The sequence below is a fragment of the Hyaena hyaena genome, unplaced genomic scaffold (assembly GCF_003009895.1).
Source record: "Hyaena hyaena isolate Hyena2069 unplaced genomic scaffold, ASM300989v1 scaffold_214, whole genome shotgun sequence".
In the NCBI taxonomy this organism is placed as follows: domain Eukaryota; kingdom Metazoa; phylum Chordata; class Mammalia; order Carnivora; family Hyaenidae; genus Hyaena; species Hyaena hyaena.
In genome coordinates this window covers 597,656-625,635 of record NW_024080842.1, presented here as the reverse complement: position 1 = coordinate 625,635, position 27,980 = coordinate 597,656, and the positions used below count along the sequence as shown (strand labels likewise).

General features: G+C 48.8%; 2 protein-coding genes across 3 annotated transcripts in view; one reads left to right on the top strand and one right to left on the bottom strand.

Moving 5' to 3' along the window:
* The window catches only part of SMAD5 (SMAD family member 5), a 53,733-nt gene extending 48,625 nt beyond the window's left edge, over window positions 1-5,108 (top strand). For both annotated transcript variants that reach the window (XM_039242273.1, XM_039242274.1), the window contains exon 7: window positions 73-5,108. In XM_039242273.1, coding sequence (XP_039098204.1) covers window positions 73-216 — 144 coding nt within the window. In that variant the 3' untranslated portion in view covers window positions 217-5,108. The remainder of the gene's footprint in view (window positions 1-72) is intronic.
* A 9,083-nt stretch (window positions 5,109-14,191) lies between these two features.
* SMIM32 (small integral membrane protein 32) lies at window positions 14,192-15,747 on the bottom strand. The gene has a single exon (XM_039242295.1). It carries the CDS (start codon window positions 15,223-15,225, stop codon window positions 14,914-14,916), a length of 312 nt encoding a protein of 103 aa, XP_039098226.1. The 5' UTR covers window positions 15,226-15,747; the 3' UTR covers window positions 14,192-14,913.
* Window positions 15,748-27,980: the final 12,233 nt, after the last annotated feature.

Sequence of the window (27,980 nt, the reverse complement as noted above, 5' to 3'; positions counted from 1 at the left end):
TATGTTAAAATTGGTTTAGACTGGTTTACAGTTTAAGGAGGAATTTGCTATGATATCTTTTTGTTCTCTTAGGGCTGGGGAGCAGAATATCACCGGCAGGATGTTACCAGCACCCCATGTTGGATTGAGATTCATCTTCATGGGCCTCTTCAGTGGCTGGATAAAGTCCTTACTCAGATGGGCTCCCCTCTGAACCCCATATCTTCCGTCTCATAGTGCAGAAATAGTCTTTTCAATTATATTATTAGTGGACTTGTTTTAATTTTAGGGAAACTTTCAGTACAGATACTGTGAGCTTACATGGAAAACAGATATTACAGCTTATTTTTTTTCTACATAATTGTGACCAATACGTTTGTATTTTGTGATGAATCTACATTTGTTTGTTATTCGTGTTCATGTTAACTCTCAAAAGTGTTGTGAAAAATGCACAGTAGAAGTGTGGTACCCCAGCTCACAAGTTTGGCATTGATCTTAAACTGGAAGAACAATTCTGCCTTACTGTCCCAACAACTTGTTGTTTGTTCAGTTTCCTGGAAAAATTAGTGCATCACGTGATGAAAAATTATAATAGGAAAAGAAGATACACGGTGAAAATTCTTCCCTTTTAACCCTATAGGAGCTGTACTTTTTCCAGTTTCTTTATCTTACCAATGTTAAGAAAGTGAAAGTGTAGTTCGTTGTTTTCTGAAAGCATATGGTAGGAGCTGAAAAGAAACTATAAAAAAATTTTTTTTATTTGAAGGAACACTATGCACTGCTCTAACAAGTAGTGTTCAGTAAAAGCAAAGTGATAGTTTTCTAGATGGTGTCATAAAATGTACATTTATTACAGCTAAGTGTGTGTCAGTCTGTTGTGGCCTCATTCAGTATATCTTTTATAAAACATTTCCTTTTAAAAAAAAAAATTATTGTAAACAACAGATCTCTAGTATATGTCACTTACTCTGAGTCTGTCCTGAGTACTACTTCATAGCTAGTGACGGTGCATGCGCGGCCTTGTTCAGCTTGGCTCCTTTTGGCCACTGTTGCAAGAACTCTAATTTTGACATATGCATTAGTCTCTTATTTTGCACTTTGATGGGTGACAGTTTTTAGTGTAACCTTTTATGAAACACACTCAAGTGACTTGGACATAGATGCTCAGCCTTACTTCCCTGGTGCCCCTTTTGTATTAACAGACACTGCGGTTTATAGATGACAGGTGTAGGAAGTTAGACTTTTTCTACCTTTTTTGTATTTTTGACCTAGATTATAAGACTGTTATTCTGTAGCTCCGATTTAAGGTGCCTTTCTAATTCCCTCCCACTCTCTGTGTGTCGCTCGTTTTGGAAAATCATACTCTCCTCCCGTTGCTCTTACTGGCGTCAGTCGCCCCAAGCAAGGAAAGGACTTCCAGCCTCTTCAGTCTGGCCCCGGGTCAAGGCTGCTGGTCTGGTACTTGGATGAATAAGCAGTGGTTGTTGAGATAGTTGATTTTGAAATATTACCCTATCCTAGAATGCAGACTGCTCTCTCAGTTCCCATGTATGTCCTGGGTTTGTTCCCTGCGCCGCCCACCCCCCCGCCCCCCGCCATTTATTAGCACTTCTGTGGATGCTAATCTCCCAGAACACAGTCCTCTGAGAGGAAAGACATGAAAACTCTATAAACTCTCTGTTCAGTCAGTCATGCTTGTAGGCTTTGGGTAAAAGACTTTTAACCTCTTTTTCCAGAGAGCAGCCAGATAGGCACTTGGTTATGGCGTGAGAACAGAGACATCATTTTGAAAAAAAAGTGACCTAATTTACCTATCAGAGAAAGCTATTTTCTGGTGCCTTTTCAAAGTATATGGAGCCGCGTCAGTCTTCTATTTAAAGTGCTAGTTTGGTTTGACTTTCTACTTTGCCCTTTCTGCATTTCTTGAGGAGAGGAGAATGCGATTCCTTTTTTCTGTAACATTATTCATTGCTCTTACGAAGTGCAGCCAGTGGATGGTTTAGTTCTGTCAGATGAAGTGCCATATGTTTCAGGTCACAGTCCTTTGCTGTGTGAAAGGATACTTTGTCACAGCCGCCTGAACCTTAAACAGAAGTAAGCTTTCCATGACACGCATTCTTCATCTTCCACACGTGCGTCCGCCACATGAAAGAAAATTATGTGCTTAGTGTTAGAACCTAGCTATTTACATTGTTCTTTGATTTCCCAGGCTTGTGGCATAATCTTTGGGGCAAATGTGTAGAAGGAAACTACCCAGGTTGAATGACAGATACATGTCATCAACGTCTGTGGACTTGAACAGGTGCATACTATTGAATTGTTTCACTGATGGTTTCAATTGAGTTAATTAAAAATTGTTTTTATTCCTGTTACAGTCTTTAGAATTGTCAGGATTTTATGTGATTGTTCTTTCCTGTGTTTTTCTTAAGGAGTTGTATCTCAAGAAGGTCAGTACTGAAGCTATTGACCGTTAAGAGTTCCATGGAAACAGAGAAGCCTGTGGTCTTCCCTAAAACTTATAAACCATATACCCTGGATTTTAACTGAAATTTTTATTCTGTGTAGTTGCTTCAATAATTCCCGAGGGTGCCCCCAATCCATGAACGGGAATTAAAAATTGCCAGTAAGATTTTAAAAACTAGAAATTCTGACCAGTGAAGACACTTCTGAAAGAAACCATTTCAGAAAATTATAGTTTTACATTGTTAAAATCTTTAAAATTTTTAAATCTTTGGAATGGTTTATGCTCAAATTTATGAAAACATCACTGCTACAGCAATCACATTTCATACTAATATATGCGAGCTGAAAGGAGTAGAGTCTGGGAATCATAAAATTACAACCAGTTTGGTAAATGCAGAAAGAGAAATAGAATGGAAACTCATGTGAGTAATGAATTAATCCAAGAAAAAGATGCTTGCAAAAACAGTTGCATTTGATCAGCGTGTTTGTATAATACAGTATTATGGTCTGTATGGTATTGCCTGGCTTATGTTGTAGACTGTAAACTATTAGGCATGTTATTGATCTTCTGAAGCTAATACTTTTTCTTTAGAGATTAAAGAAGACATCAATCAAAATGTCAAGTATATACATCAGAATATAAATCATTTTTCACACTTTATTCTTAGGTAAGGGACCTGTGGTAAGAGAATTGGCTGGATTTCTTAGTTGAAATCCACAGTAAGATTCCTAGGTAGTTCAGTGAGCTATACCTAATAGTCTAGAAAGAGGATGTAGCTACTTGATACTTTTCCTAACAGTTGAGAGTAAGATATCCTTGTAAGATGTAAAATGATCAAGAGTGTTCGGATCTGAAATCTCTTGTCAAGATGAGAACTAGGGCTCTCGGTACCTGTGCAGTTCTCCTGTAATGGTTTTCTGTTGAAGGAGAAAGTTTGTGCAGAATATGAAATCCTACCGGTAACAGAGAACCTCCAAAAAGTCCGACAGAACCTGTTTAAGTACTGTACTGCTGTCCTGGAAAACAGCTCATGTGCCAGCTTGAATCCATTTCTTTACATTCTTTGTGATTGTTTGCTCAGTGTTCCTTTGAACACATTCCCCACTGAATATGTTAATGTCTTTTATACTTGCTGAAGAAGGAAGACTCTTTTGATAATTCACCTTCCAATGATGACTTCAGTTTTGGATCTGTTAGCTTTTAAGAGGATCAGAGCCCTTCTTTGTTGTATTGCTTAAATCCTTGTTTACTCTTTCAGGTCGGAATGTAACTATGTGTCCTCAGTATGTATACCCATCAGCTAGATAAGCAAGGATCTTTTAAGGTAGTAGATAGCATGATGGTTTCAGGCATGTTTGGTGATTTTTATGGGAGGGAGTTTTCCTAAACATTATTTGCGGGTGGGCTCTTCAGATACTAACTAGGGCAGCTCTATGGGGGGCACTCTCATATTTGGGGCCTGTTTCCTCCAGAGCAGCAGCATATCTCTCCTTGATAGAGGTGGGATTTGGGAGAGGTGTTCTTCTCACAGAAGATGCATGTGTGGAAAGTGACAATTCAAAGCGTTTCTTATGCATACACACTTTTTGCCTGCTGGACAGAAGCTTGGACAATTCTTTGGAATTTACTGGGTTACAGGTTAGCATTTCCTAATTACAAGAGGTAACAGTATTTATCAAGCCTTGGTTCTATTGGATTGTTCCTAATACAGACTTAACCTTCTAAACTACACCTGTGTTACAACTGAAGTGTTACCCTAAAATTGGATGGTTTACAAAAACCAGTGAGAGGTATTTTACATAGCAATTTTTTTTTTTTTTTAAGTAAGAGCGTGTGATATATTTGCTGATAGCAGTTTCTGTAAAACAAATGATGGGATGTTTTGGTGAAAAGATCCAGCCTCAGAGCAGGATTCTTCGGTCATTCATGGCAGAGTGAAAAAGGTGTGCATGGTTCTCATCTAGGTACTTCAGTTCTTAAAATTGTTAGCAGTCATCATAAACCATTGTCCTTTAAGGATTTATTTGAAGATACTGTTATTAAAATGTTCAGAATTTTGTGTACAGTTAGATTCTTGCCTTCCATTAACATGTAGTACCTTCTTGATACTAGCTGGTATTAACTGTAATAAAACTACAATGAGGCCAAACCAACCCACCTTCCTTATAAAAGAAGAGGTTTTTTAGAGTCAGATCTTCCCTTCTAATATCATTGGAGATAATGTTGCTTTGATTTATTCATGAAGTATTTTATATGTAGGGACTCTTGAAGCTAATAGTTGGGCAGGCGATTTTCTCCTTAATCTGGTTGGTTAAAATTGCATTTTTAAAGATCACTTATTTGAAAATTGGACTGTAATCATGAAAACTGGATGTTTTTATGTACATACTGCCCATCTTCTCTTAAAAAGATACTCCTATGCAGATGATAAAGACCAAACCAATGGCTGCACTATAGGTCCGCTTCCTGTTCTGCTTCTGTTTCTGTTGTAGAAAATGAAATTCTGGCAACATGCTTCAATTCTGTTACCTTTTTGATACGTATAAAAATGTATTAGGTTTTACTATATTGTGCTTCTTCAAAGCCATAACTCTTAAGAACTTTGATTTTGCATATTGTTTGCTAATACTTTATTTTAATAAATCTCAAAACCTGTTTAATGTTGTCTGTTTGGTCTTTTTGTTTGTTGGTTAGTGTGTTTGGGGTTTTTTTTGGTACTCTCTTTTGACCTAACATCTTTCACTTAGTGGACTTCTAACAGAGAGATGAGATGACCAGCTGCTGTGATCGGCTGTGTTATCTGGACGTGTGCGCTGGCAATAGGAAGTGGGTACCCCATGCCTTCCTACTCAGTGGGAGGTTTGCTCAGAATGATGGTGTTTTTCCATTCTGTTTGTAAGAGAGCTGATGTGTTTCTCTTAGTTTAGTGTAGTTTAGTTGGATTTTGAGAAAGTACTCAGATCTAGAGTCTGGGGTATTTTAGTTTAACCGCTAATCTCCCTTCTCTGGATCTATCTGTAAATGAACAGTCCTGAGTGCATGATTGGGAGGAAGCCTAGTGGCTCTGGGTTCTGCCTGCCTCTGTGCAAGTCCTGGGCCTCGTAGTTCTGTTAGCTGTGTGCCTTTAGGCAAGCTGCTTAACCACTCTCTGCCTCAGTTTCCTGATCTGTAAAGTGAAAGTATATAGCATTTTGGGATTGAGTAAATAAAGGAATACAAATAAAGTACTTAGAACAATGCCTGGCACATCAGAACTCATATTTTTATTCTTATTATCTCTTGCATTCTTTGACAGGAATTATTTCTGATGCTGCTTGACTTCAGTAGATCAACCCTTGATTATCCACCTTGCCAGTTAACTTTGTTTTTATTTTCTCCTTTAAAAAATTTTTGTTTTTTAAATCACAGATTAGTTTTATTAGCCCCACCGAGTACATACTCTTACCACCACGGTGTTGTAGATAGGAGAAATGCAGACCCCTTCTAATTAGAAAGGGAAGAGGAGAAAAACCCAAACTAAACATTTTAACCCCAAAGAGTAAATATAAAAGCTCTTATTTTTCTCTTTGGAGAAAAGCCTTCATCAAAAGAATCCGGTTCTGCGAATCCGTTCCTTACGCCTCTTTATTTTAAGTGTGAGGTATACAGTAGTGATTTCAGTGGCCGTGTTAGAAACATTTTTTTTTAAGCATTTTTAAAAACATTTCTTCTGACATATGATTTCCCTGAACAGCAAGAGGTGTTGGCTTCTCTCCGCTTTAAGATAATTAGTTTTCAGATTGCTGCAGCCCAAACAGTTCAGGTGATGAGGGGATCAGCTGTGACAACTGCTTCATTTTTCCTTCAGATATGACACTCAGTAGCTAATACTCTTCCACATTACCACAGTACTGATGCAGTTCCGATTTTATACATATTCATAAGAAGGCTGTCAGTAGGCGAGGGCAAGCTTATGAGAAAGTACTTATTTAGAGCTCTGGAGCATATGTGGTTCAAAGAAGGAAGCATTTTTTTTTTAAAGTTCCTCAATATAACTTGGTAAGTATTGCTGTGTATTTGTTGAATTTGTAAGCCTGTCACTAATAAAGATTTGATTTTTTAAAAAGGTGTGTTCTTTTGATCTAAATCACTGTGTGGTTGTAGTTTCAAGAAGAGGGGGGACTATAGGGAAGGTATAAAAAGGAGAGTTGTTTGCTGTGTTTGTAACCATCCCTGTTGTAGGGTATGTGGGATGGGAGGTGGAAGGGGCATGTAGCTTGGTGGCCAGGACTCTGATTATCCATATCGTATCACCTGCATGTGTGTAAAATTTCTGTGAGAGGCGGTTCCTGAGACAGTGTTTTCGTATTCAGAGATCTGTTTTGAAAGCATCCTCATACTTTTGTTTTAATCTCTTACCCCTTTCCCCATCCAATAAAAACCTCACCTAATGTTACTTCATTTTATTTTGGTTTATTTTTTTAAAAAAATTTAATGTTTATTTTTGAGAGAGAGAGGAAGGGTATGAGTGGGGGAGGGGCAAAGAGAGAGGGAGACAGAGAATCCGAAGCAGGCTCCAGGCTCTGAGCTAGCTGTCAGCACAGAGCCCGATGCAGGGCTCGAACCCACAAACCGTGAGATCATGACTTGAGCCGAAGTCGGACACTTAACCGACTGAGCCACCCAGGCACCCCAAATGTTACTTCATTTTCAATACTACTTTTATCTGAGCTACATGTCAAGAGTTTTAACAGTACAGAAAAGGATTAAAAAACCTCAAGCCAATAGCTAACTGGTATGCATATACGTGTTGTAGCATGTGTACTCTTCTAACCTTTTGGGGTAGCCACCCTCCATTGGGTCCTTTCCTTTCTTCGGCAAAAATGTAGCTGATTGTGAATGGGGCTAGACTTCTTTTTTGAAAGAATTCTCAGAGAAATTGGTTCGAGAGTGTTTCTTGGATTTGATATACCCAAGAGAATATTGTCCTCTCTTAACTAAATCTTCTTTTATTGAATGGCAGACTTTTTCCAAAATGTACAGTACCAAGCCTAGCTATCCAGGTATTTTAATGATGTTGCTGAAGTGACAAAGGCAATTGGGAGTAATCGAAGCAGCTTCTCAGAAAGAAGGAAGATAAGACCTTGGGAGTTTGGGAGAAAACAAGTTTTTCATTTGTTGCATCTGTCGCCATCTAACATACTGTCAATTTTATTTCTTTACCCTGTTTAAAGACTGTCTCATCTCATGGGAATGGAAGCTTTCTGAGGCCAGGCCTGTGTCCCCACTGTTAGAGCAGTGTTTGATAAATTGTAAGCACTCCAGTATTCGAGAAATGAATGAGAACATGGAGTCAGATAATGATTTCTTATACTGGAATTCACTTTTAAATTAGGTAATATGATAGTTCTTAACTGAATGGTTTATAGCTCAGCACTAAGTATCAGATGTCTGTTTTGCAATTAAATGTTTTTTAAGTGTTATTTTTGAGGAGGTAGAGTGTGCATACAAGTGGGGGAGGGGCAGAGAGAAAGGAACAGAGGATCTGAAATGGGCTCTGTGCTAACAGCACAGAGCTCGATGCAGAGCTCAAACTCAACAAAACTGTGAGATCATGACCTGAGCCAACTGAGCCACCCAGTCACCCCTGAATATCAGATCTCTTTATTGCATGCCTCATGGAAGACGAAAGGGGGAGACTCAACTCAGAAATTAGAAGACCAAAATCTGTTCTTTGTCCTTGAACTTTGAGATCTTTGCCCCAAAGTTATCAGGTTCCCAGAATTGTTGGTTAGAGAAACTACAGAGTTAATCCTGTTAATTGGAGATTTACCCTCTTGGCATTTAATATTTTCCCAGACAAAGTCGAAGGGTACAGTTTACTTGATGTGTTTGACCAGAGAAAAGAACCAAAAAGTACTTTTACATTTCATAGCTTGTGAGTGAGTGTGGCAGTGTTAAGAACCCTGTAGCCTGATTTTAGCACCCTGGTTTGATCTCATAATCACACCCCCAGTTGTGCATGAGGTACCGACCTTTAACTGCGTTTGGGTTGGGTGCCACAAGTAACAGCTGTGAGAGACAGAGCATGGTGACCGTATTTTTACTTCTGAATACAAGATTAGTTTTGCTGAAGAGTGTATGTGGGGTTGTAGGGGGCAAAAAAGCACAGAGGAACTTGAAGGGCTATCCCAACATCTGTTAGTAAGATTAATAATAAGCACTCCCTGATGGCATTTTCTTCACATAAAATTCTTTTAATTTTACAGAATTTGCTCCAGCCAAATTAGAGCAGTGGGGGTGAAGATGGTGAATACAAACAGCTAGTTACATATAAATGGTCAGACTGCAAGGATCTTCATATGAAAACAAAGGTGCTTTCCTTTTATTGTCTGTTTAATAAACTACTGGAAGTTAACCAGTACCCATCCTCCCTATTAATTCCATTAATTATGGAACACCTGTGTCCAGCTGCATACCACACTTCCCAGCCTCCCTTTCAGCCAGCTGATGGTCACATGACCTAGGATAGGGGCAGAAATAGGTGCCATTCAGGGCATTGCTCTCAAGGGGAATGTTCTTGGCCCTTTCGCCTTCCCAGTGGCTAGGATGCAGATACGGTGGCAGGAAGTAGTGAATCCACCTTGAGATGGACACGGAAGCCAAGGGGTGAGGATGACAGACCTGTTCTCCTGGAAAGTTAAGTGAAAAAGAAACTTGGAAGTGGGGATTGTCCTTTGTTATGACAGTTCAGACTATACATAGTACTTGCTCATTCACTCCCTCTCACCAGATCCTCCCGGAGTGCTTACTACCAGGCGAACTTTACACCAGCCAGTGCAGTAGAACTCGCTTGTTGTAGCAAGAGAGCCCGCTGTCTTCATGGAAGGCAAAGCTGTAACATGGTTGTGTGATTTTGACCCCTATCTGGTTAGGGTTATCGGATCAGTTTGGAAGGTGGAGAAGCAGCAGAAATGAAGAATGAAGGAGATTTTAAGAAAAAGACTCTGCTCCTTTTTTTTTTTTTTTTTTTTTAAATGTCTGTAGTTTCTTTCTGGTCTAGAGCACTTAACCAGGTGGTTTGCTCATTCATTTGACTAATATTTGATGTCAGGTGTAGGGTAAACTGAATAAAACCAAAGTTCTTTCCTTCAGGGTTCTTCATTCTGGTTGATGGAGACACAAAACAAGAACAATAACATGTAGAGGGAGAGCAGTGGGAAGTTCTAAGGAAAAAATGGAGGAAAGGGGGCTTGGAAACATCAAGGGTTAGAGGTAGAAGATAGTTGAGGTCTTAGACCAAGGATCCAGGGAAGGTCTCATTGAGAAAGAAATCTTTGATAAAGTTCAGGAAGAGGTGAGGAAGTCAATGTGTGAAGCAGCGATTTAATCCATTCTTAGTCAAGACAATCCAGAAAGCATGAATGATACTACAAAGTAGCTCTCTGCTTCCCTTCAGGGAAATGAGTGATTCAGGCAGAAATAGCTAAGTGTACAAACTTAAATTGCATGTTCTTAGTCTCTGCGGGAGAGCCAATAATAACTATAGTGTTACATAGATGGAGACAGGAAATATCAGTTGCTAACAATTTTGTGAATTACCACCTCCAGGAAACTGGCCACTTGAAGGGCCAATCAATAAGGAGAGTTCAACTCAATATTGTATCTGATGCAAGTTTAGTTTAAGGCAGAAAGTCAAAGGCAAAGAGTTCAGGTGAAGAACCCACAGGCAAATTTACCTTCAACTTCTAGCTCTGTCTTTCCATTATACTTCATTCAACAAAGACTCAGTGCCCATTTTTGTGTACCACTATGCTAGGCATTGGGAAGGCAGCAGTGACCTGGGCACATGCTGTCCCTGACCTCATACAGCTTACATGGTAGTAGGGAGAGAGGCATGAGGCTCCGAATTACACAGCTATTTAATACCCTTAATAAGGGAGCTGACCGGGGGCTATGAATGAAGGAAAGTGATCTTCTCTGAGAACTCAGGCAAGTCCTTTTGAAGGAGAGAGATTTAACTTACACCTGGAGGATGAGAAGGCATTAGCCAGATGGGGGAGGGGAGACCCTAAGGATTAAAAGTACAAAAGAAGGTGAGGAAATGAGGCTGGAGTGGATGGTGGGGGGCAGATGGTGCTGGGTCTTATAGGCCAAGATTAGGGCATTATCTTAAATCCTGAGGGCAAGGAGAAGCCATGGGGGTATAAGCTGGGGCCCAAGCCAGATATTGGGTTCTGACATTCCTCTGATTGGAGAGAAAGAAAAAATGAATGTTGGGCTTTGAATTTGGGTGGCGATGGTGGAGATGGACGGAATTAGATGGAGTAGACTGGTATCTGGAAGATGATGGATTGCATGTGGGAAGATGAAGAGTTTGGGATCAAGAAGGACCACTGTGGCTTTCACTTCGGGCAACCAGGTGGTGGTGCAATTTACTGAGATGGAGAAGACTGAAGGAAGGTCTGATGTTTATAGAAAGATGATGAGTTTTAGAGCTTGAGGCTCCCTATGAGCTATCCAAATGGAGATAATCAAATGGGCTCAGGGATAAGGTCTGGAATGAGTCATTTGAAAAGCACCTGAAGCCACAAGAGTGGATGAGCTAGTTTAGTGAGAATGTGCAGAGAGAGAAATGACCCGGGACAGCTGCCCTCCGACTCTGGGCACCCCTGCCGGAACGGGGCAGGCTTCTTTACCATTTGGCACCTTTTGAAGAAGAACTTCAAGCCACCGAGGAAGCACATTTGGTGTTAGTGCTGCTGCAAACACTTCTGAAATGGTCATCCTGGTTAATAATAAGAATAGCTCCCATTCAGAGCACTTACGACATGTCAAACATGAGCTGAACACTTTACCTACGATGTCTCACGCGATGTTGAAACTCCTGTGGGGCAGGTACTATTATTATCTCCATTTTACAGGTGAGGAAAGTGGGGCTCCCAGAAATCCAGAAACATGATCCAGGCATAGCGTGGATAGTCAAGGCCAGTACCTAGTGCCAAGGCTAAGGCTCTCAGTCACCACCCTATGCTGCTTCTCCCTGGTTCCTGTCACCTGCAACCACCCAACCACCCCCTAAGCCCCCATCAGAAACATGTGCTCAGCCCCCTTGTCTGCTCCCAGTGGCTGGTTAAGGGCAAAGCAGTCCAAATGCTTGTCAGGGGTCCTGCTGTGTTTGTAGCCTGCCAGCTCCAGCTCTCCAGAGGTGGCTCCAGGGCTTCGTGGGCCTGGTGGGAGAGCAAAGGGCAGAAGGCTGTGTGTGTGCAGACTCACCCCCTGATACCCATCTATATGTCCCATTGCCACATTGCAGTCCACTTACCCTGCATTTCAGCAGCAGCAGACATGAGCTCAGCCACATCCCTGCTTTTCTGGGAGAATGTGGGGCTAGGTCCAGCATGAGAAAGGCCCATTACTGCTCAACCAATCTAACGCTAGGGAAGGGAATGAAATTATTCAGGGACACAGTGCTGGCAAAAGAAGAGGCCCAGTCCAGGCCCTCTCACCAATCCTGCCCGGTGCCTAGATTCGATCTCTACATAGGCCTGATTACCTAAGAGTTTATTTTTAAAGTATCTGTGTGGGGCGCTTGGGTGGCTCAGTCGGTTAAGCGTCCGACTTTGGCTCAGGTCATGATCTCGTGAGTCTGTGGGTCTGAGCCCCACATCGGGCTCTGTGCTGACAGCTCAGAGCCTGGAGCCTGCTTCAGATTCTGTGTCTTCCTCTCCCTCTGTCCCTCCCCTAATTATGCTCTTGCTCGCTTTCTCTCAAAAATAAATAAACATTAAAAAAAAAAAAAAAGTACCTGTGGAGTTGAAGTGGCCAGACCATTGGTTTAGGTGGCCGAAACCAGGGCAAGGCAGCAGACACACAGATGCTTTCCAAGCTGTCCCCATCTTCCTTAGCCCTTCTCAGCTTTAACCTTTTGAGGCCTTGGGCCTGTAGTGTATCAAGGGATCCCAAGAGCCTCCTGGGATCTCTCTGGCTTTAGCTGACGCTGGCCCAGGAACCTTAGGCAACCTCTAAGTCAGTCATCCACTCACATTTTACCTGCAAGGACTGGCCTTTGCACTGGTTTGTGGTCACAGTAGACAGTGAGCCCTAGTGAGAGCACATCCTGTTTTAGGGTTAGGTTCAACTTTCGGCACTGCTGCCTCAAGCCTACGGCTCAGTTAGAATAAGAGCTAACATTTGGATGCTAGCTAGCGTGTTCACGTTTGTTACTACGTTTCACTTTCAACCCTGCAGAGCTAGGTGAAAGAATACCCATTTCACAGATGAGGAACCAGGCTGAAATAGATTAAATGATGTGCGTGGAGTCGCACAGCCAGGGAGCATTGGTGCTGGGCTGTAACGCCAGTCATTCTCCAGAACTTGTGCTCCGACTACTCTGCATACTGCCTTTAGATCTACCCATGGGGAGATGTGGAGAAGGAGTACTCTGTCTCTTTACGGCCTCCTACCCCTCCCAGTCGCCTACATCACAGCTGAAAAAGGGTCCCTCTTATCAGCAGCACACTACTTCATGACACCAGCCAGGGGCTCTCATATTCCTTACATTTATTCCATTTAATTGTCTCTGCCACCAAGGGTCATGCAGATTAGCTGGGTTACATTACTGTAGGCTGGGGAGGTTTGGCTACATTTCCAAAGACCTGGCCAAGATGTTCTGTGAGGTTTTCACAGAATTAGCACCATTAGGGGTTGGTTGGGGTTAGCATTCCAAGATGTGGTTAATCCAGGCCAAGGTGAGACCTTGTCTACAGCTTATGTGTCCTGCTTCCTGGATGGGGCCAGGAGGGAAGCTTGGGCACTCACTGGCCGCGGTGGAACAGTGGTGGGGAGCCCTGGCCCAAGACTCCAGCCCGGGCAGATCTTTCCCCCTGCCTCACTTGAGTCCTTAGGCATCCCTCACTAAAGGCTTGCACAATTGTGTGCCTGTCTGCATTTTGCCTGATGCAACATCCTAGCATTCTTCAGATTCTCAAAACCTGAGTGACCCCGCAAATGGTTTGGCACTACTGAATTGGATAATCTACCACATCTATTTTTAGTGAAACATTCTCTAAGCTCTAGTGCCCTACTGAGCCGGGTAACGCCTGAAACTATTTAAACCCCCATAAAGTAGACTCCCTAGAGTTAGGTTAACTTTGAAAATGGCCAAGGTTATCACAAATCTTTCTGTTCCTTCTCAGGGCCTTTCTAATCAGCTCCCCCATAGCTGGTACTATTCATCCATTTGCCACCCCTGCCCCGTGTTCTCCAGCACAGGCCTCTGCCTACTGTGGGAAGAAGCCGTGAGCAGGGATCCCAGGGCAGAGCTGATCCCAGGAGCTGATCCCAGGGCAGGACCCTCAGGCCCTTCCATCATCAGATGGCTCTGGTCTACACCTGGCTCTTGGAAGGCTTCGGACCCAAGAGACTCTGAGAGCAAAGGAGAGGGCCAAGTGCAAGCAACTGCCCTGTAGAGAAGGGCTCCTTGAAGCCTTTACTGGGAATTTTTCCTGCAGATAAGGCAGCAAGTCCTCTTTTTTTTTTTTTTTTTTTTTTGAGGGCTCTGAAAACACTTCCCAGAACAACTACCTGATTGACGCTGAGGAAACGCTAGAGAGGAGGAAGTATTAAAACCTGCGCGGCTCAGGGCGAAGTAGGAGGCAGACTGAGGCTGCGGGTGGCCTGCCAGCCCTGCTGCCCTTCCTTAACCCCCTTTCCAAAGCGGCGCGACCAATGACCAGAGCGTTCTCAGCACTGGGTCCAGTTCGGTGAAGTTTTATTGTACAAATGCGGTCCCTGGAGGTGCGGGACGCGGATCCCCAACCACAGGGTGCTGCAGGTGCGACCCAGTTCCTCTAGACCGGCTAACCCTCCCGTGCCCTCAAAGAAAACTGAGCCCTTGGACCCGAGCGGGACCTACTTAAACTCAGCATCCCCTCACTTCCCTGAGAGGACGCAGCCGCCAAAGGCCATCATTTCTAAGTTCGGCTGAGTTCAGTCTCGGGTTCTCGGGAGACCGGGATCCTCGGTGCCAAGGAGTGGAAGAGGCGGTAGCAGCGGCGGGAAGACAGCTACCGGGCCAGCTTCTGGCTAGTAGTGCCCTCGCCGAGCCATGCCTGCCCCTTCGTGTGCAAAGTAAGGGAGTCAGCAGGCGGCGGGGGAGGCTCCTGTGTCTGGGCTGGCGCGCCGTCTTTCAGGAAGGCACCCCTGCTAGACCCGCTGTCCGGAGGGAGGGGGGAGAAAGACTCCTCCAGGGGATCAGAACCTTGGAAACCTGCGGCTTCTGGGTTCGGGACCCTACGCAGCCTGCGAACGCCTCTGACTCCCTTTACGCCCGGCTTGCCGCTTGAGGTCGGAAGGGGTCGTTGGGTCAGGGGGTGGCGTTCCCAGGGGCCAGCGACCCCTGGCGCCAGGCTCGCTGCCCTGCCCCGCTCCTACCGGCGGCCGGGGTGAGACCCGGACACTGCGCCCGCCGGCCCTGGCTCGCTCCGCAGCTACACCGGCCGCGACTTCCAGGGCGCTCGGGCGTCGCGCAGCGAACGGTCGTGGGGCAGCGCGGCGAAGGCCGAGTGGCGCAGCTGGCAGCCTATGAAGAGGACGACGAGCGCCACAGACAGCAGCAGCAGGAAGAAGAGCAGCAGGTAGGTGGGCAGGTCGGGCTTTGTGGCCGCGCCGTCTCGCATGCCGCGCGCGGTGGCCAGCTCCAGCGGCAAAGCGCCCTCTGCCTTGACCGTGGCTGCCAGGGCCAGCGCGCCGCCTCCAGCCGCCTCCGGGCCGGCCGTGGCGTTGAACACGTCTCCGTACATGACCTGCGGGGCCGCCGACCCCGGCCGGAGCGCCTCACTTGGTGTCGCGCGGACCAGCGACTCCGGGAGCCTCCATGGCGCGCCCCTCCCGCCCTGCTGCGCGCACCTGACCGGGAGCCGGTGCCTTCGGGTCAGCCGGGGCCGCGCCGCTCCCTCGCCTCCGCGCTCAGCTGCGGTCCCCGCGGGTCGGAGCTGGGTGGCCCCAAGCGCGCGACCCTCTGGCTTTCCCTGTGTCCTGCCGTCTCCACGCGCGGTGCCGAGTCACCCGGCTTGCGGTTTTGCAGCCAAGCTCTCGGCTCCGTCCCCCAGTTCTGGTGCGCTCCGGGATCCGGTCTCCCCGAGGCTGCAGCAGCGGCGAGAGGCGCCCGGGGAGTGCGGCCACAGCTCGGGTGCCCGCTCGGCGCTGGGACGCCAGGTGCCCTGAGGGCGGGTGGCGTGGAGTCCTCTGGCGCCGCCGCGGCTGCTGCGTCTCGGAGCAGGCAGTCCTGCAGCCGCGAGTCCCTGTTCAGACGCCCGGTGTGCGGCGAGCCTGTGCCCACTCGCTTTGGCTGCTTCGCTCCTGTCTTGAGCAGGAGACTGCGCTCCGAGGAGGCTCAGAGCGCGCTCAGGTCCTGGGCGGGGGGGGGGGGGGGGCGGGGGGGCGGGACTGACAGCGGCTGCCCCCGAGGAGCGGCTGCCAGCCAATGAGGGCGAGAGGGGACACGCTGCGACTGCCCCGGCCCGGCCTCACAGCACTTAAGGCCGGAGGGACGCACAGAGGGAGGGAGGAAAAACAGGGTCACAGAAAGAATGACGGACAAAGAAATGGTTACAGACCTGTGAACAGGGACACATGCCCAACAGAGTTGTGGGCAGCAGACCCACTCAGAGGCGTGGCGCAGCTGGACGTGGACACCTGCCCTCGTTCTCCTTGGTATCCTCCCTCCCGGTGAAGCCCGGTTGGCGCGGAGCCCCGCTGGCTGCTGGGTAGCGCAGGCAGGGCACGCTGCCTGCAGGGGAGGCCCGGGGCGGTGGCAGAGGAGCTCAGGGCCCAGCTGGGACTGGCTGCCTGGGCCCAGGCTCCTCTCTAGCTGTGCCCTGGGGGCACACGTGCTCCCCCGACTGCGAGCTCAGCTCTGCTCTGGCACAGGGGGCCAGAGGAGGGTGTGATGGTGGCCATGGCCCAAGTGCACTAGCCATTCAGGGCAAAGGCTTGGTGGCCAGAACAGAGGAGAGCAGTCAAGAGGAACCCCTGAGGGGTTCTCCTGGTCCAAATTTCTCACTTCCTTTGAGGAACTGTTCAGTCTCCTTAGACTAGAATGGAAAGCGCTGCCCTGACTGCGTGGCCCCTGCACTTTTCTAGAAGCACCTTCCAGCCGGGACTGTCACTGACAGGGCCAGGTTTAGAGGGAGGAAGATGAGAAGCCGGGGGTGTGGAACTGTGGAGTTCTGCACCCTGGATGCCTCACCCCTCGCCTTGGTCTTAGCTCTGTTGTCTGACCACTCTCCCGAGATCTTTACGGGGCAGCCAAGTTCACAGCTATGCCTCTCATCCCACCGAGGGATGCGTGTGCAGTGCGTGTGGAGCTGGGGAGCACCGGCTGAGTGAGCAGGAGGAAAGATGAGTCAGTTAGTCCCTTTGCCCTCACCTCATCTCACACCTGGCCACAGGCATCATACGACAACTCAAGGTGTGCAAGGCCAGTCGTGGCCAGAGCTCATTCCCATAAATCCCATCTCGGCCTCAGAGAAACACCTCTGCAAACTTTCTGACATCGAAATTGTGGTTCCGAGTCCCGACTCCACAGAGTATTTAACTGCTTGCCGAGCAAGGCCTCCGGCTCTGAGTGCTTCCCTCTTAGTCCCATGGGGACCTCCCCGGGCCAGGAGGTGTGTGTGTGGGATGGAAGGGACCTGGCAGGATGCAGCACTGCCTGGTCTCGCCGCCTGGTTTCTGAGGAATTGCCCAGTGTGCTCCTGGGGTGTAGACGCTGAGCCAGGATGTCTGGCTGATGCTTGGGCCAACCCCTCATTCTCTAGAAAGGAGAGCTGTCTCTGACAGGAGCAAGGCTACCCACATCAGCACAGGACAGCCACCGCACGAACGTGAGGCAGTAGTCGTGCAAGTGGGCCGTTCAGATGAGGGGAGGTAGTCCCTCTCTTGGGAGGCCTGACCTATTTTGGACAGCATTTTTCTCAGTCAGCAGGGTCCCAGGGGACATTATGTGAAATCAGAACACGCTTCCTCGCTGACGCTTTTGGCCAGGGGGAGGGTCAGCGTGTGGGTTGAATGGAAAAGATTTTATCCAGCTGCAGCCCCTGCTGTATTAGTTCCTTGAGTCTCAGTAAGGCTTGAATTGTAGGGTTTGAGGAGTTGGGTTTGGGATTTTGCCTGGAATTTCCCTGCTGTCTGTCCTTCCTCGCTGCCCCACCCATGAGATCAGGTAAGACACTAGGTGAGGGGAGGAAATCTGGGCAGCTCAGGTGAGAGGTCCTAAGAAGAATCTGGGGCAGGCTCCAGCCCTTTGGGCTGTAAGATGAGGGTTTATGATAAATGATTTCTGGTCCTGCTCACACTCTGTGAGCATCCAGGAAGTGAGCATGGAGCAGGGGCATCTGCAAAGGACTGGGTGTGGATGGAAGGTCCCTGCGGTGCCGTTGCTCTTGATGGGAGGAGGGGAAATCTCAGAACCTGGGGTCCCTGACACGCTCATACCTTCCCCACAGCGACTGCTTTTCAGCCTCATAGCGCATTTTGCAAGGGCTTGCAGGGCTGTGAGTGGTGGAACAGCTGAGGCTTGACCCTCGGCAGCCAGGCTCCAGTGGCCATGCACTTCACCGCTACCATGGCCGCTTCCAAGGGCAGAGCAGGGCTGCTAACTGCCATTCGCAGACCTCTTCCCACAGGCCGAGCTCTGGCTTGATCTTCAGTGTGATTTTTCTCCTCACAGGGACCTAGGAGATAGCACTGCTGTGTCCCACCATTTCCCTAAGTAGGAAGCTGCAACTTTGAGAAGGGACGTCATGTGCTAAGGCCACACAGCTGGGTCAGGATGCAAGGCAACTGAGATTCTGTAGCCTGTTCTTGTCCACTCAGTCTTTCCAAAAAATTTTTTTAAATGTTTGTTTATTTTTAAGAGAGAGAGTGTGTGTGTGATGAGCTGAGGAGGGACAGAGAGAGAGGGAGACAGAATCTGAAGCAGGCTTCAGGCTGTGAGCTGTCAGTGCAGAGCCCAGTGTGGTGCTCCCCACAAACTGAGATTATGACCTGAGCTGAAGTCAGACGCCCAACTGACTGAGCCACCCAGGTACCCGTCCAATCAGTCTTAGGCTACTTTTCTAACGAGAAACTCAGCAAAAAAGCATGTAGTCAAACTGTGTTGCCTTTTGGTAAAGTTGGAGAAAGCATCTTGCCCTTTTTTGGGGGTCTTTTGGTCTCAAAATGGGGAGGGCACTGTTTATTCTCCAAAAGATGTTCAGAGCCCTGGGAGGGCAGTCACGTTCCCCACAAGTCCCTGGACAGGAAATTAAACAAGGCTGGTGCTGAGTAAATGCAGAGATGAAGTTTACACAGCTTGTTATACAAGCCAGAGCGACCTTCCATTAAGGGAGCTTTGTGTACCCTCACATTTAAGTCTCGAAAAAGATTATAAAGGGGCTCTGACTTGGCTTTGACAGACAGAGGTCTCAGGGCCAGGACTCCAGAGCAACCTCTTCCCCATTACGTGGTCGCTGAGCGACACACGTGTCCACCCCTCTGGCCTGCTTGTGGAGGGACTGAGGCAGGCGAGGCAAGGGTGCCTTTCCGGCCACGATAGAGCCATTTGGCAGCTGCTTAATGGAAACTTGGGAGCCTGGGAGCATTAGAGCCCCAGGATTTCATCAACTGTGCCGAGCGGCCTGTGGTGCTTGGTGAAGCTATTTCTGTTTCTTCTGCATGTGAAGGGAATTATTATTAAACCACTCAGCGGCACCGAGAGGCAGGGGTGAAGGTCAAGGGTGAAATGTTGCCGTCTGGGGTTTGCTGCTGCCGCGGTGGTTTTTGGCGTGTGTTGCGTGCTATGACTGCTGTGGAGTGCTCTTCTGTGAATGCTGATGATGCTCTTGCTTGCAGACCTTTTCATTTTAACCATCGCCCCCGTGGGCAGTGCTTTTTGTTTGTCTGTTTGTCTGTTTATGGATGGCTTTGGCAATGGCACTGGCTGGTGAATTAAGGTTGTGTGTTTTAGAATGACCATTTTGAGAACTAACTAGCAAGGAGGCGAAGCCCAGCTTTTGAAATGAAGCACTTTTCCAAGTGGAAATAGGCTTGGGGAAGGGCCAGGCCAGGCCCCGCGAGGGGTTGCGGTCTGGTTTGTGGTGCGGAATACTTGGGGGAAAGGATGGGGTGTGTGCGTGAGGCTGTCTGCAAGGAGGACGCTCACAGCCGCCCTTCTCCCAGAAAGGGGGTCTCCATCACTGTCCTCTGCTGCCATGGGCCTGTGGGTTCTCTTGTGGGATCAGATGGTGGGATGGAGAGAGCCAGTAACAAGATTCGTAGGGCTGCCTGGGTTGTGGCCAGAGACACTGGGAAGCCGGTGATAATCTACATCTGCAGGTGGTGGGTGGCTCTGGCTCTTCGTGGACTATTTGCTGGATAAATTCTCACTGGTTCGTGCCTTGATATCCAATAACATGTAACCTCATCTGCTTGTCTGGATCCCTTTAGCTGAGTAGACTACCACAGCGTCCAAGGCTGTGCGACACTAAGCTTCCAAGGCTGAGAATGATGGTGATGGGTTGCCGCCCCCTGGGCTGGATCGCCTGGACTTTCCTAGGAAGGACAGAGGTTTGCACGCCGGTGAAGTTGCACTCCTCCTGCTGCCTGGACCCGGCCGGTGTGTGTGGTGTGGAGTCAAGAGTGGGGTCACTGCATGCTAAGGACCAGGCCACCATCCTGGCCAAGAATGGGAAGTAGGCCAAAGCTGGGATAGAGCCAGCATGTACCAAAAGGGGCAGTAGGGGCTTGGAACAGGGCTGGTATTTGGAATCCATAGCCAGGGTCAGGGGAACCTGGGAGTCTGGCTGGGTCCTCTGATCTTGCCCCTGTATTTCCAGGGGAGGCAGTGCCTGGTTTGTAAGGTTACAACTTGGGAAGAGAGGGGGCACCAGAAGGGGTGCCTCAGGCCCAGACAGGCAGCAAGTCGAGGGAGAAGGTCTGTTCAGTCAATTAAGAAGCCCCCCCAACCCATCTCATCTGCGGCAGTGAGGAAGAACTGCTTCATGGAAAGGTGTGGAACTTGGTGGTGAGACCAGGACACAAGGATTCATTCAGGAAGAGCCAGTTCCTTTCTAGGATTGTGTTTCCTAAGATTGAGTATGGGTACATAAGATGAGATGCAGTTTTATTTTATATAGCACGTTGGTAAAGCATTAAACATCACTGAATCACACGATGTGAGAGTTACTGGCTTTTCACCTCCTTTCATTATTCTGCCTATGGCAAGGAGAGAAATCTACTTGGGCCCTGTGTCAGTTCAGGTCCACCAGGAAGTACCTGGCAGAGATTAACTCGTGGAAATGCCAGTGGTGGATAAAATGTACAGGAATCAGGGGCGCCTGGTGGCTCAGTCAGTTGAGCATCCGGTTTTTGGTCTGGGCTCAGGTTATGATCTCGTGGTTCATGGGTTCCAGCCCTGCACTGGGCTCTGTGCTGACAGTATGGGGGCTGCTTGGGATTTGCTGTCTCTCTCTCTGCCCCTCCCCTGCTCTCTCTCTCTCTCAGAATAAATAAATAAACAAACAAAAAATAAGGTGTGGGAGCCATAGTAGGCAGGAGACTGCTGCGTTCACAGTGTAGGTCTTGGGTCTCTGAGAATGAAGGGGACAGAGGGGCTTGGCGGGGACAGCCTGAGACTAAAACTGCCTCAGCCAGGCCAGTGGTCACCTGTCAGGGAAGATGTATGCACATTGGGACAGGTTGGGGCTCTGTGGGTGGTAAGGAGTAGAGTCGTTTTTCCCCTGCCTTGGCTAGGTTGCTGGCTGCTGCAGAGGGCTGTGGAGGCCTGGAGTCAGAGGCAGGTGCCAGGGGTTGAAGTCCCAGTAAGAGTCACCTCTCTTCAGAAGCAACCCCTCCTAGCCCTGGCCCCCGCTAACCCTTCCCCTCTCCCGGGTGGGTGAGACCCATGTGTCTCTGGCTGTTTACAGCCAGTTTAGACTGTGAGCCTCAGATTCAGAGTCTTCCGAGGCTGAAAGTCATGCCGTTGGGTTTTGGTCCCTGAGTCTGGGCCAAGGTCAGAGTCCAGACAACCTGCCCCCCACCCCCGTCCATAGCCAGTACTTTGTTTTGGCCAGCAATGACCAGCAATGTAAGGCCCACGAGTGCCCTAGGCTGCATGTCACGGCTGGGCCTTCTCTCTCTCCTTGTTATTGGCGTTTCCATAGGGACTGCAGCTGCATGGTGGGTATAGAGGCCCCACCGCCAGACACTGACATCACAGCAGCCTCCTGCCCTTCCCTGTCCTTCTGCAGCCTGGCCTCAGGGGTAGAGCATGGTTTTGTGGGGCCCTTGTGCATCTTAGGGACTCTCTTTGAGAATGACCCCCCAAAATTAGGTTTTGAAGGGAGTGTTTACTTAGAAAGAGAAACAATCAAAATAAATTACAAATTTTACTTTTTTTATTTTTTAAATGTTTATTTATTTTTGAGAGAGAGAGAGAGAGAGAGAGAGAGAGACCGAGCATGAGTGGGGGAGGGACAGAGAGGAAGGGGCACACAGAATCTGAAGCAGGCTCCAGGCTCTGAGCTGTCAGCACAGAGCCCGATACGGGGCTCGAACTCAGGAAACTGAGAGATCATGACCTGAGCTGAATGAAGATGGACGCTCACCACCCTGGGTGGGGGGCGCCCCTAAATTTGAAAACTTAAAAAGCTGACAAAGATCCAAAACAGTTGTGGAAGAACAACCCAGACTGGCTTCTGGCGCCCTGCGTTTCCTCAATTCCATTCCATAGCCACATGTCCTGCGACCAGCTGCTTAGCAACGCGTCACCCCCACCCCCGATCCTGCACCTCCATGTCCTGGTGTGAGTGAGCCCAGAGAGCAGGTAGTGGGCATGTTCCTGGGGATGAGCAGGGCGGTAGTGGTGGGGGGATGTGTGTAGATAAAGACAGTAGTTTTACTTCCTAAAGTGCCTTACCTTTGCAGGTTTTACCAAGGCGCCTGACCCAGTGAACATGAGCTGGAAGCCGCAAGCTCAAGCTTCGTTGACCTCAGGGGAGCCCTGCCTCCATTAGTCGTGGGTGCGCTTCCCAGCAAGAGCCCAGATGATCTTCAGGTCACTGCCTGAGTCAATGACTTACAGCTGCTCCCGTCAACCTTTGTAAAGTAAGACTCATTTCCTTTTATTTTAATCCAGCTTATAAAGGTAGCATTTGGTCATTATGTGGAAAATATAGACCAGAGTAAAGAAGGAAATAAAAGTCACCCAGAAGGCAAGCAGTAAGCATTAGAATTCTACTCTTCTCCCATCCCCTGCTAGGAATTTGACAGGACCCCAGTGGCAGAAAGGTAGCACGTCCAACGTCAGCACATGGACTTGCGTTGTGGCCCTCCCTTCAGTCTGACTGGTTGTTCTAGAACATTCCTGTTTTCAGCCTCCTTTAGTATTTCTACGTGGAACCCTTTCGAGCTCAGATAAGGCCTAGCCAGTAGATGCAGCACATTTGAGACCTTGGTAGGTGAGATGCTGCCCACAGCATGGATGAGGTGGTGGCAAGAGGCATTTCCATGCTCGCAGTCCCAGATCTATGAGGCTGAGCGTTCCCAAGCACAGGAAAGCTGAGGGACTGGCTCTGCTCCCACCTATGTCATGGATGCCTGATGTGTGGGGTGTAGGAAACAGGAGGGGCACGGGGTGCCCCAAAGGAAGGACTTAGAAGGGCCATTGGGCTTAACCTTCTGCGGGTTCCTGGCTGAACGTATCCCTGGGAGGTACACGGAATGTTCCAGGCCACCCGCAGCCTCACCCATGGCTGGGGCCTGTAGCAGCTCCACAGACTGTGTCGGAGCCAGCAAGAAGCTCTGGGGCTGGGGTCCCACCTGCAGGAAGAGGTGTCTCCGGCTCCTGTCATCACTGCATCCTTCACATCCTTGCTGAGTGAGCACCCGGGTGGGCTCTGGGGAGCTGGGCCAGCTGGGGGCGCTGCAGCAAGTGCAGGCCTGAGTTCTGCCTCTGGATCCTGTCCCTGAGCTGAGTCCTGGGTGGACAGCTAGAGGCCTGACCTCCATCTCAGGGGATGAATCCTGGCCCTGCAAGGACAGGTACCCCTTCCCTACTCACCTCCCTCCACAAAGACCAGACCAAGCCTTCAAAGCCGATCCCCGAGAGAAAGCTCTTGATGGGGTCCCTGGCCACTGGTCTGAACCCCTGGCAGCAGGTCTGGGCCTTCTGTACACCCTGTCTTCACGGACGCAATTTCGGAAGTCACATTTTAAGTTAATGGGAAGGTGGGAAAGGAGAGACATCCTTTTGACAACATTTAATTTTCATGCCCCTTCCCACACCTATGCTTAAAATATAGTGAAGGACTTCCATCCTTGACTAGAAACATGGAGAAAAAAATCCAGATTTACAAAATTTAGGATCATATTCTTTCAGGGTTTGAAATTATGTTTCCTTTCTTCCCCCAAGGTTTTGTTTTTGTTTTTGTTTGAACATCTTGGTTTCTTTCCCATAAAACTGTTAGGGGTCCCCATAATTTTAATTCTAGGTAAGCTCCTCCCTACAGCCAAATCACCTTTGCTCCAAAACTGCCCCTGGCCACTTCCGTCCTGGCCTTTCCTGCATCTCTGTCCACGGGGGTGCCATCTGCCCCCCCAGGGGAGAGGCGGGGACCTTCCGGGGCTGGGGCCAGGGCCATGGGCAGGAGGGACCGTGGGTGCTGGGTAGGAGCACCAAAGGCCTTCTGACCAAAGAAGCAGCAACTGCTTATGAAAAGACCCGAGAAAATATCCTTTTTGCTCTGCCAGTTCTTGACAGGGAAGGAAGGACAGATATGCCCACGGCCTGATTCATGAGGAAATGTGATTATTTTAAAAAAGTTTTAAGTGAGGGAACTGAAGCTGTCCTTTAAGTGGCATTTTAAAACCGAAATTGGAAACCACATTAGCATTGCCATTTTATGCTGAGGCAATTAGAAACCCGACCTGCTCTCCTCCTCGGTGGGGTTTTCGGGCGAGGATTTGGGATGTCTCCAGGCTCACAGGCATCCTCCGGGGAGGCACGTGCGGTCCCTGATGCCCCTTGTGGCTGGAGAAGGGGCTGCCCCCCCCACCCCCTGAGGAGGCTGCCGTGGGCTCGCTCTGCTGGATGAGCGAAGTGGGCTGAATGACTCCAGTCATGTGGCTCTTCTTTACGAAAGCCTTTAGGGTGCCGCTCCCCCAGAAATGGTGTGATGTGGATTCTCTCAGCATCTCAATTGGAGACAAATAGAGGAAACACACAGACGCTTGGGGGTGTCAAGAGCATTCTGAGATATGGCCATTAGCCATCCGGTCCCGCTGAATTCGCCCACCTAGGCAAGAAAGGTAATGGCCTGCACTACCCCTGCTCACCCCGCCCGCAACGGGCGCTGAGGGCTGTGGGGCGGTGTGCCCCAGGGACTGGGTTGCAGGTTCTCCTCATCTCATTGCTTCTCCTTAACCCCCTGCAGACCCACCTGGAGATTTACTTTTTTAAGTTTATTTATTTCGAGAGAGAGAGCATGGGCTAAGAAAGAGGGAGAGAGAGAGAGAATCCCAAGCAGGCTCCACACCATTGGTGCAGAACCCAGTGTGGGTCTCGAACTCACGAACCATGATATTGTGACCTGAGCTGAAATCAAGAAACGGATGCTTAACTGACTGGGCCATCTAGGCACCCCTAACTGGGGGAGATTTTTAAATTTAGGTTCTGGCCCCAAAACCAAAGATTCAAATCCAGCATTGGAGCTGGGAGTGTGCATGTGCATGCACACTGGTGTGTGTGATGTCGCCAGGCATCTCCTGATACCTGTGATTCTTGCTTGCAGACAGAGACAGCACTCACACAGCCCAGCGTTCAAAGCCTCAGGGAGGGGAAAACAGTGCAGGACTCAACTCACAAAGGAGTCAAATGACAGCCTTTTGAGTTTCACAAGTCTAGACCTGGGTATAAGGTTTAGAAGAAGACATCATGAGTAAGGGCACGGCTGCGCCTGGCACATGAGGTAGCTTTGGGTGAATTATAAAAAGGCACCTTTCTCCTTGTCAGGACAGGGCAGGTGGTAGCCTCCTGTCGGATCCTCACCACTCAGGAGCACGCATTTGTGCAGTGCATACACCACTCAACCTTACATGGGAGCGCTGTATGAGGGCAAATGTTCCCATCCCGGACCTCACAGGAGACCTTCCTGCTCTCAGCACAGGGTGAAGTGGGGCGTTGATTGGGAGACAAGGAGACCTCTCTGGCTTGAGGGGGTTGACAGAAACAAGGGATAGTTGTGAGTGTCCGGGTGTCGAAGGAGATAATAAATACCTTTCTTGGGGAGAGCCCCAGGGAGGCAGGAGCTGTCAGAGCACGGACACTCCACGGACATTCCTCCGGCTCCAACGTGGTTTGAAGACAGAAGAAAAGCTTCTGAGGCAGTGTTCACACAAGCCATGTGGAGGCGTCGGGGATGTCTTCTGGGTGGGAACGAAGGTCCAAGTAACATCGCCTACCAGGACTGACCTTTAGGAAGCCGACAAGACAGCAGGTGTTTGGTGGACGCCAGTGTGGAGGGGGCTGTGTGTGGGACCACCGCCCACTTACCAGCAGCCCACAGAATTTAGCACAGTGTCAGGTGAGTGGGTGTGGGCCCCTGGAGCTGAGATTTCTCCCACCTCAGAGGAAGAGTGGGGAGGGCTCCTCAGGGAGATTGGCCAATGGAAAAATAAGGTCGCAGTCTTTGTCCACTTGAGCTTGCGGGTGAAGATTGATATAAATATGCAAAACGAGCCACAAGCACCCCAGTAATGATCTCGGTGCCGTGGGATTAAACACAGTTTTCATTTGCTTCTGAGTGCTGAGGTTTTGGAAAATGTCTGCAGCGACTGTGGTTTACTTTTGTAATGAGAATAATAATTTTTTTTAAAAAAACAGTATAAAATGACACAGGAAAAGTAATTTGCTTTTTTATTTCTCTCCCCTCTCTGACGTCCTTGCTCCTCAGGGAGCCCCCTTGCTCCAGGCCCAGCACAGGCTGGAGGGTGCGCTGGGCCCTGGGGAGAGGAAGGGAGTGGGCCCGGTTGGGAGTCTTGGAGCCAAGCACTCTGATTCACGATGACACTGACAATGATGTCGCCAAGGACACTTTTCCATCCTCTCTGCACCCACTTGAGAGGACAGCCAGGGTGGAGGAGACACTCACCATTTTTGGCCTCAGGGAGAATGTCTGTCCTCCCCCACAGGCGGGAGGGTCCCGGCTGGGCTCTGCTAAGCCAGAGGGTGAGTAGGCTGGGCCTTTTCACTGTCCAAACTCCCAAAATAGTGTCCCTTCTTGGAACGTGCTTCTCTGGCCCCTTGGAGCCCTTGATCAGAGCCTCACTCTGAATCGTGAGGAGGAAAAGGCCCACTTTGGGGTCTGTTAGGGCCATTTAGAAAGAAAGGGAACAGATAGCATGCCAGCTGGGCCCCTTTAAGGAGTCCCCACCTGGGAAGGCCAAGATGAAAATAGAACAGGAGGCAGGAGAGGGCTTGGTGAGCTGAGCAGGGAAACACGCTGAGCATTAAGGAGCAGATTACTAGCTCCGATTATGAGCACACTTAAACAGCACATTTCTTCCTGATAAGGATCCGAAGTGGCTCTGGTTCCATCACCAAGAGAAGGAAAAAGTGAAAATAAGAAGTAAGAGATGAGTCTCCAATATGATGACCTTAGTTGTGGGGTCAAGAGGAGAGGACACCTCTATGCCCACCCGTGCCCACTCACTCAGCATGGTGGCCGCCTCCCTCCTGCATCTGACTCCATGGCAGAAGCCACCCCCGTGTGGGATGAGAGGCCCCATGGAGGAGGGCTAATGCCAGGGCCCCCAGGAAGCCTGCTGTCCCACTTGAGCAGGCAGGCCACCAGAGGCCTCTGCTCTCTGACTTCAGGTGAGTCTGGCGCCTCCAGGACAGAGTGGACAGAGACCCTGCCCGTGCCCCAGTGCAAGAATGACATCTCCTCACCTCTAGGAAACAGGAGACAAGACCCTAGAGAACATTACTACCCCTAACCCTTGTTAGTGTTTCCTGTCCCTTTACTAGGCATGCTTGCCTCATGATGATGGTGTTTAATAATGGGTGTGAAGCATAGGGTAGGCTGGGATTGAGTTATTCACCCTGACAGCTTTTTTTCTTGGTGCCTCCATTGCTTTACCCTCCTTGTTTCCTTCGTGCCCAAATCTTAGAGAGATGTCCAAAATTGGACCAATCCCACCTCCTCGGGGGACAGAGAGAGCACTAGACCACTGGTCCCTGGCCCCATCTCCATTCTTATCAGTCAAGTAACCCGACACCCATGCCATGCAGCAAAGGGCCTCTGCGACAACAGTATTCAAACTTGATGGACCCCAGTCACCCGGGACCATCCTGAAATACAGATTCCTAAGCCCCACTCCCATTCTGTAGATGTACATTATTAATGAGTGTCCCAGGGAGGAGGACAGCTGTTCTTCTGAGGCAGGGAGTTCTAGAACCATGCCAAGAAATGCCCTCCAAGGACCATCCTTCCTCCCCTAGACTGCCAGCCTTGGA

Excerpts from the sequence above, each read along its gene's own strand:
- SMIM32 (XM_039242295.1), bottom strand. The coding sequence starts at position 15,225 with ATGTACGGAGACGTGTTCAACGCCACGGCCGGCCCGGAGGCGGCTGGA.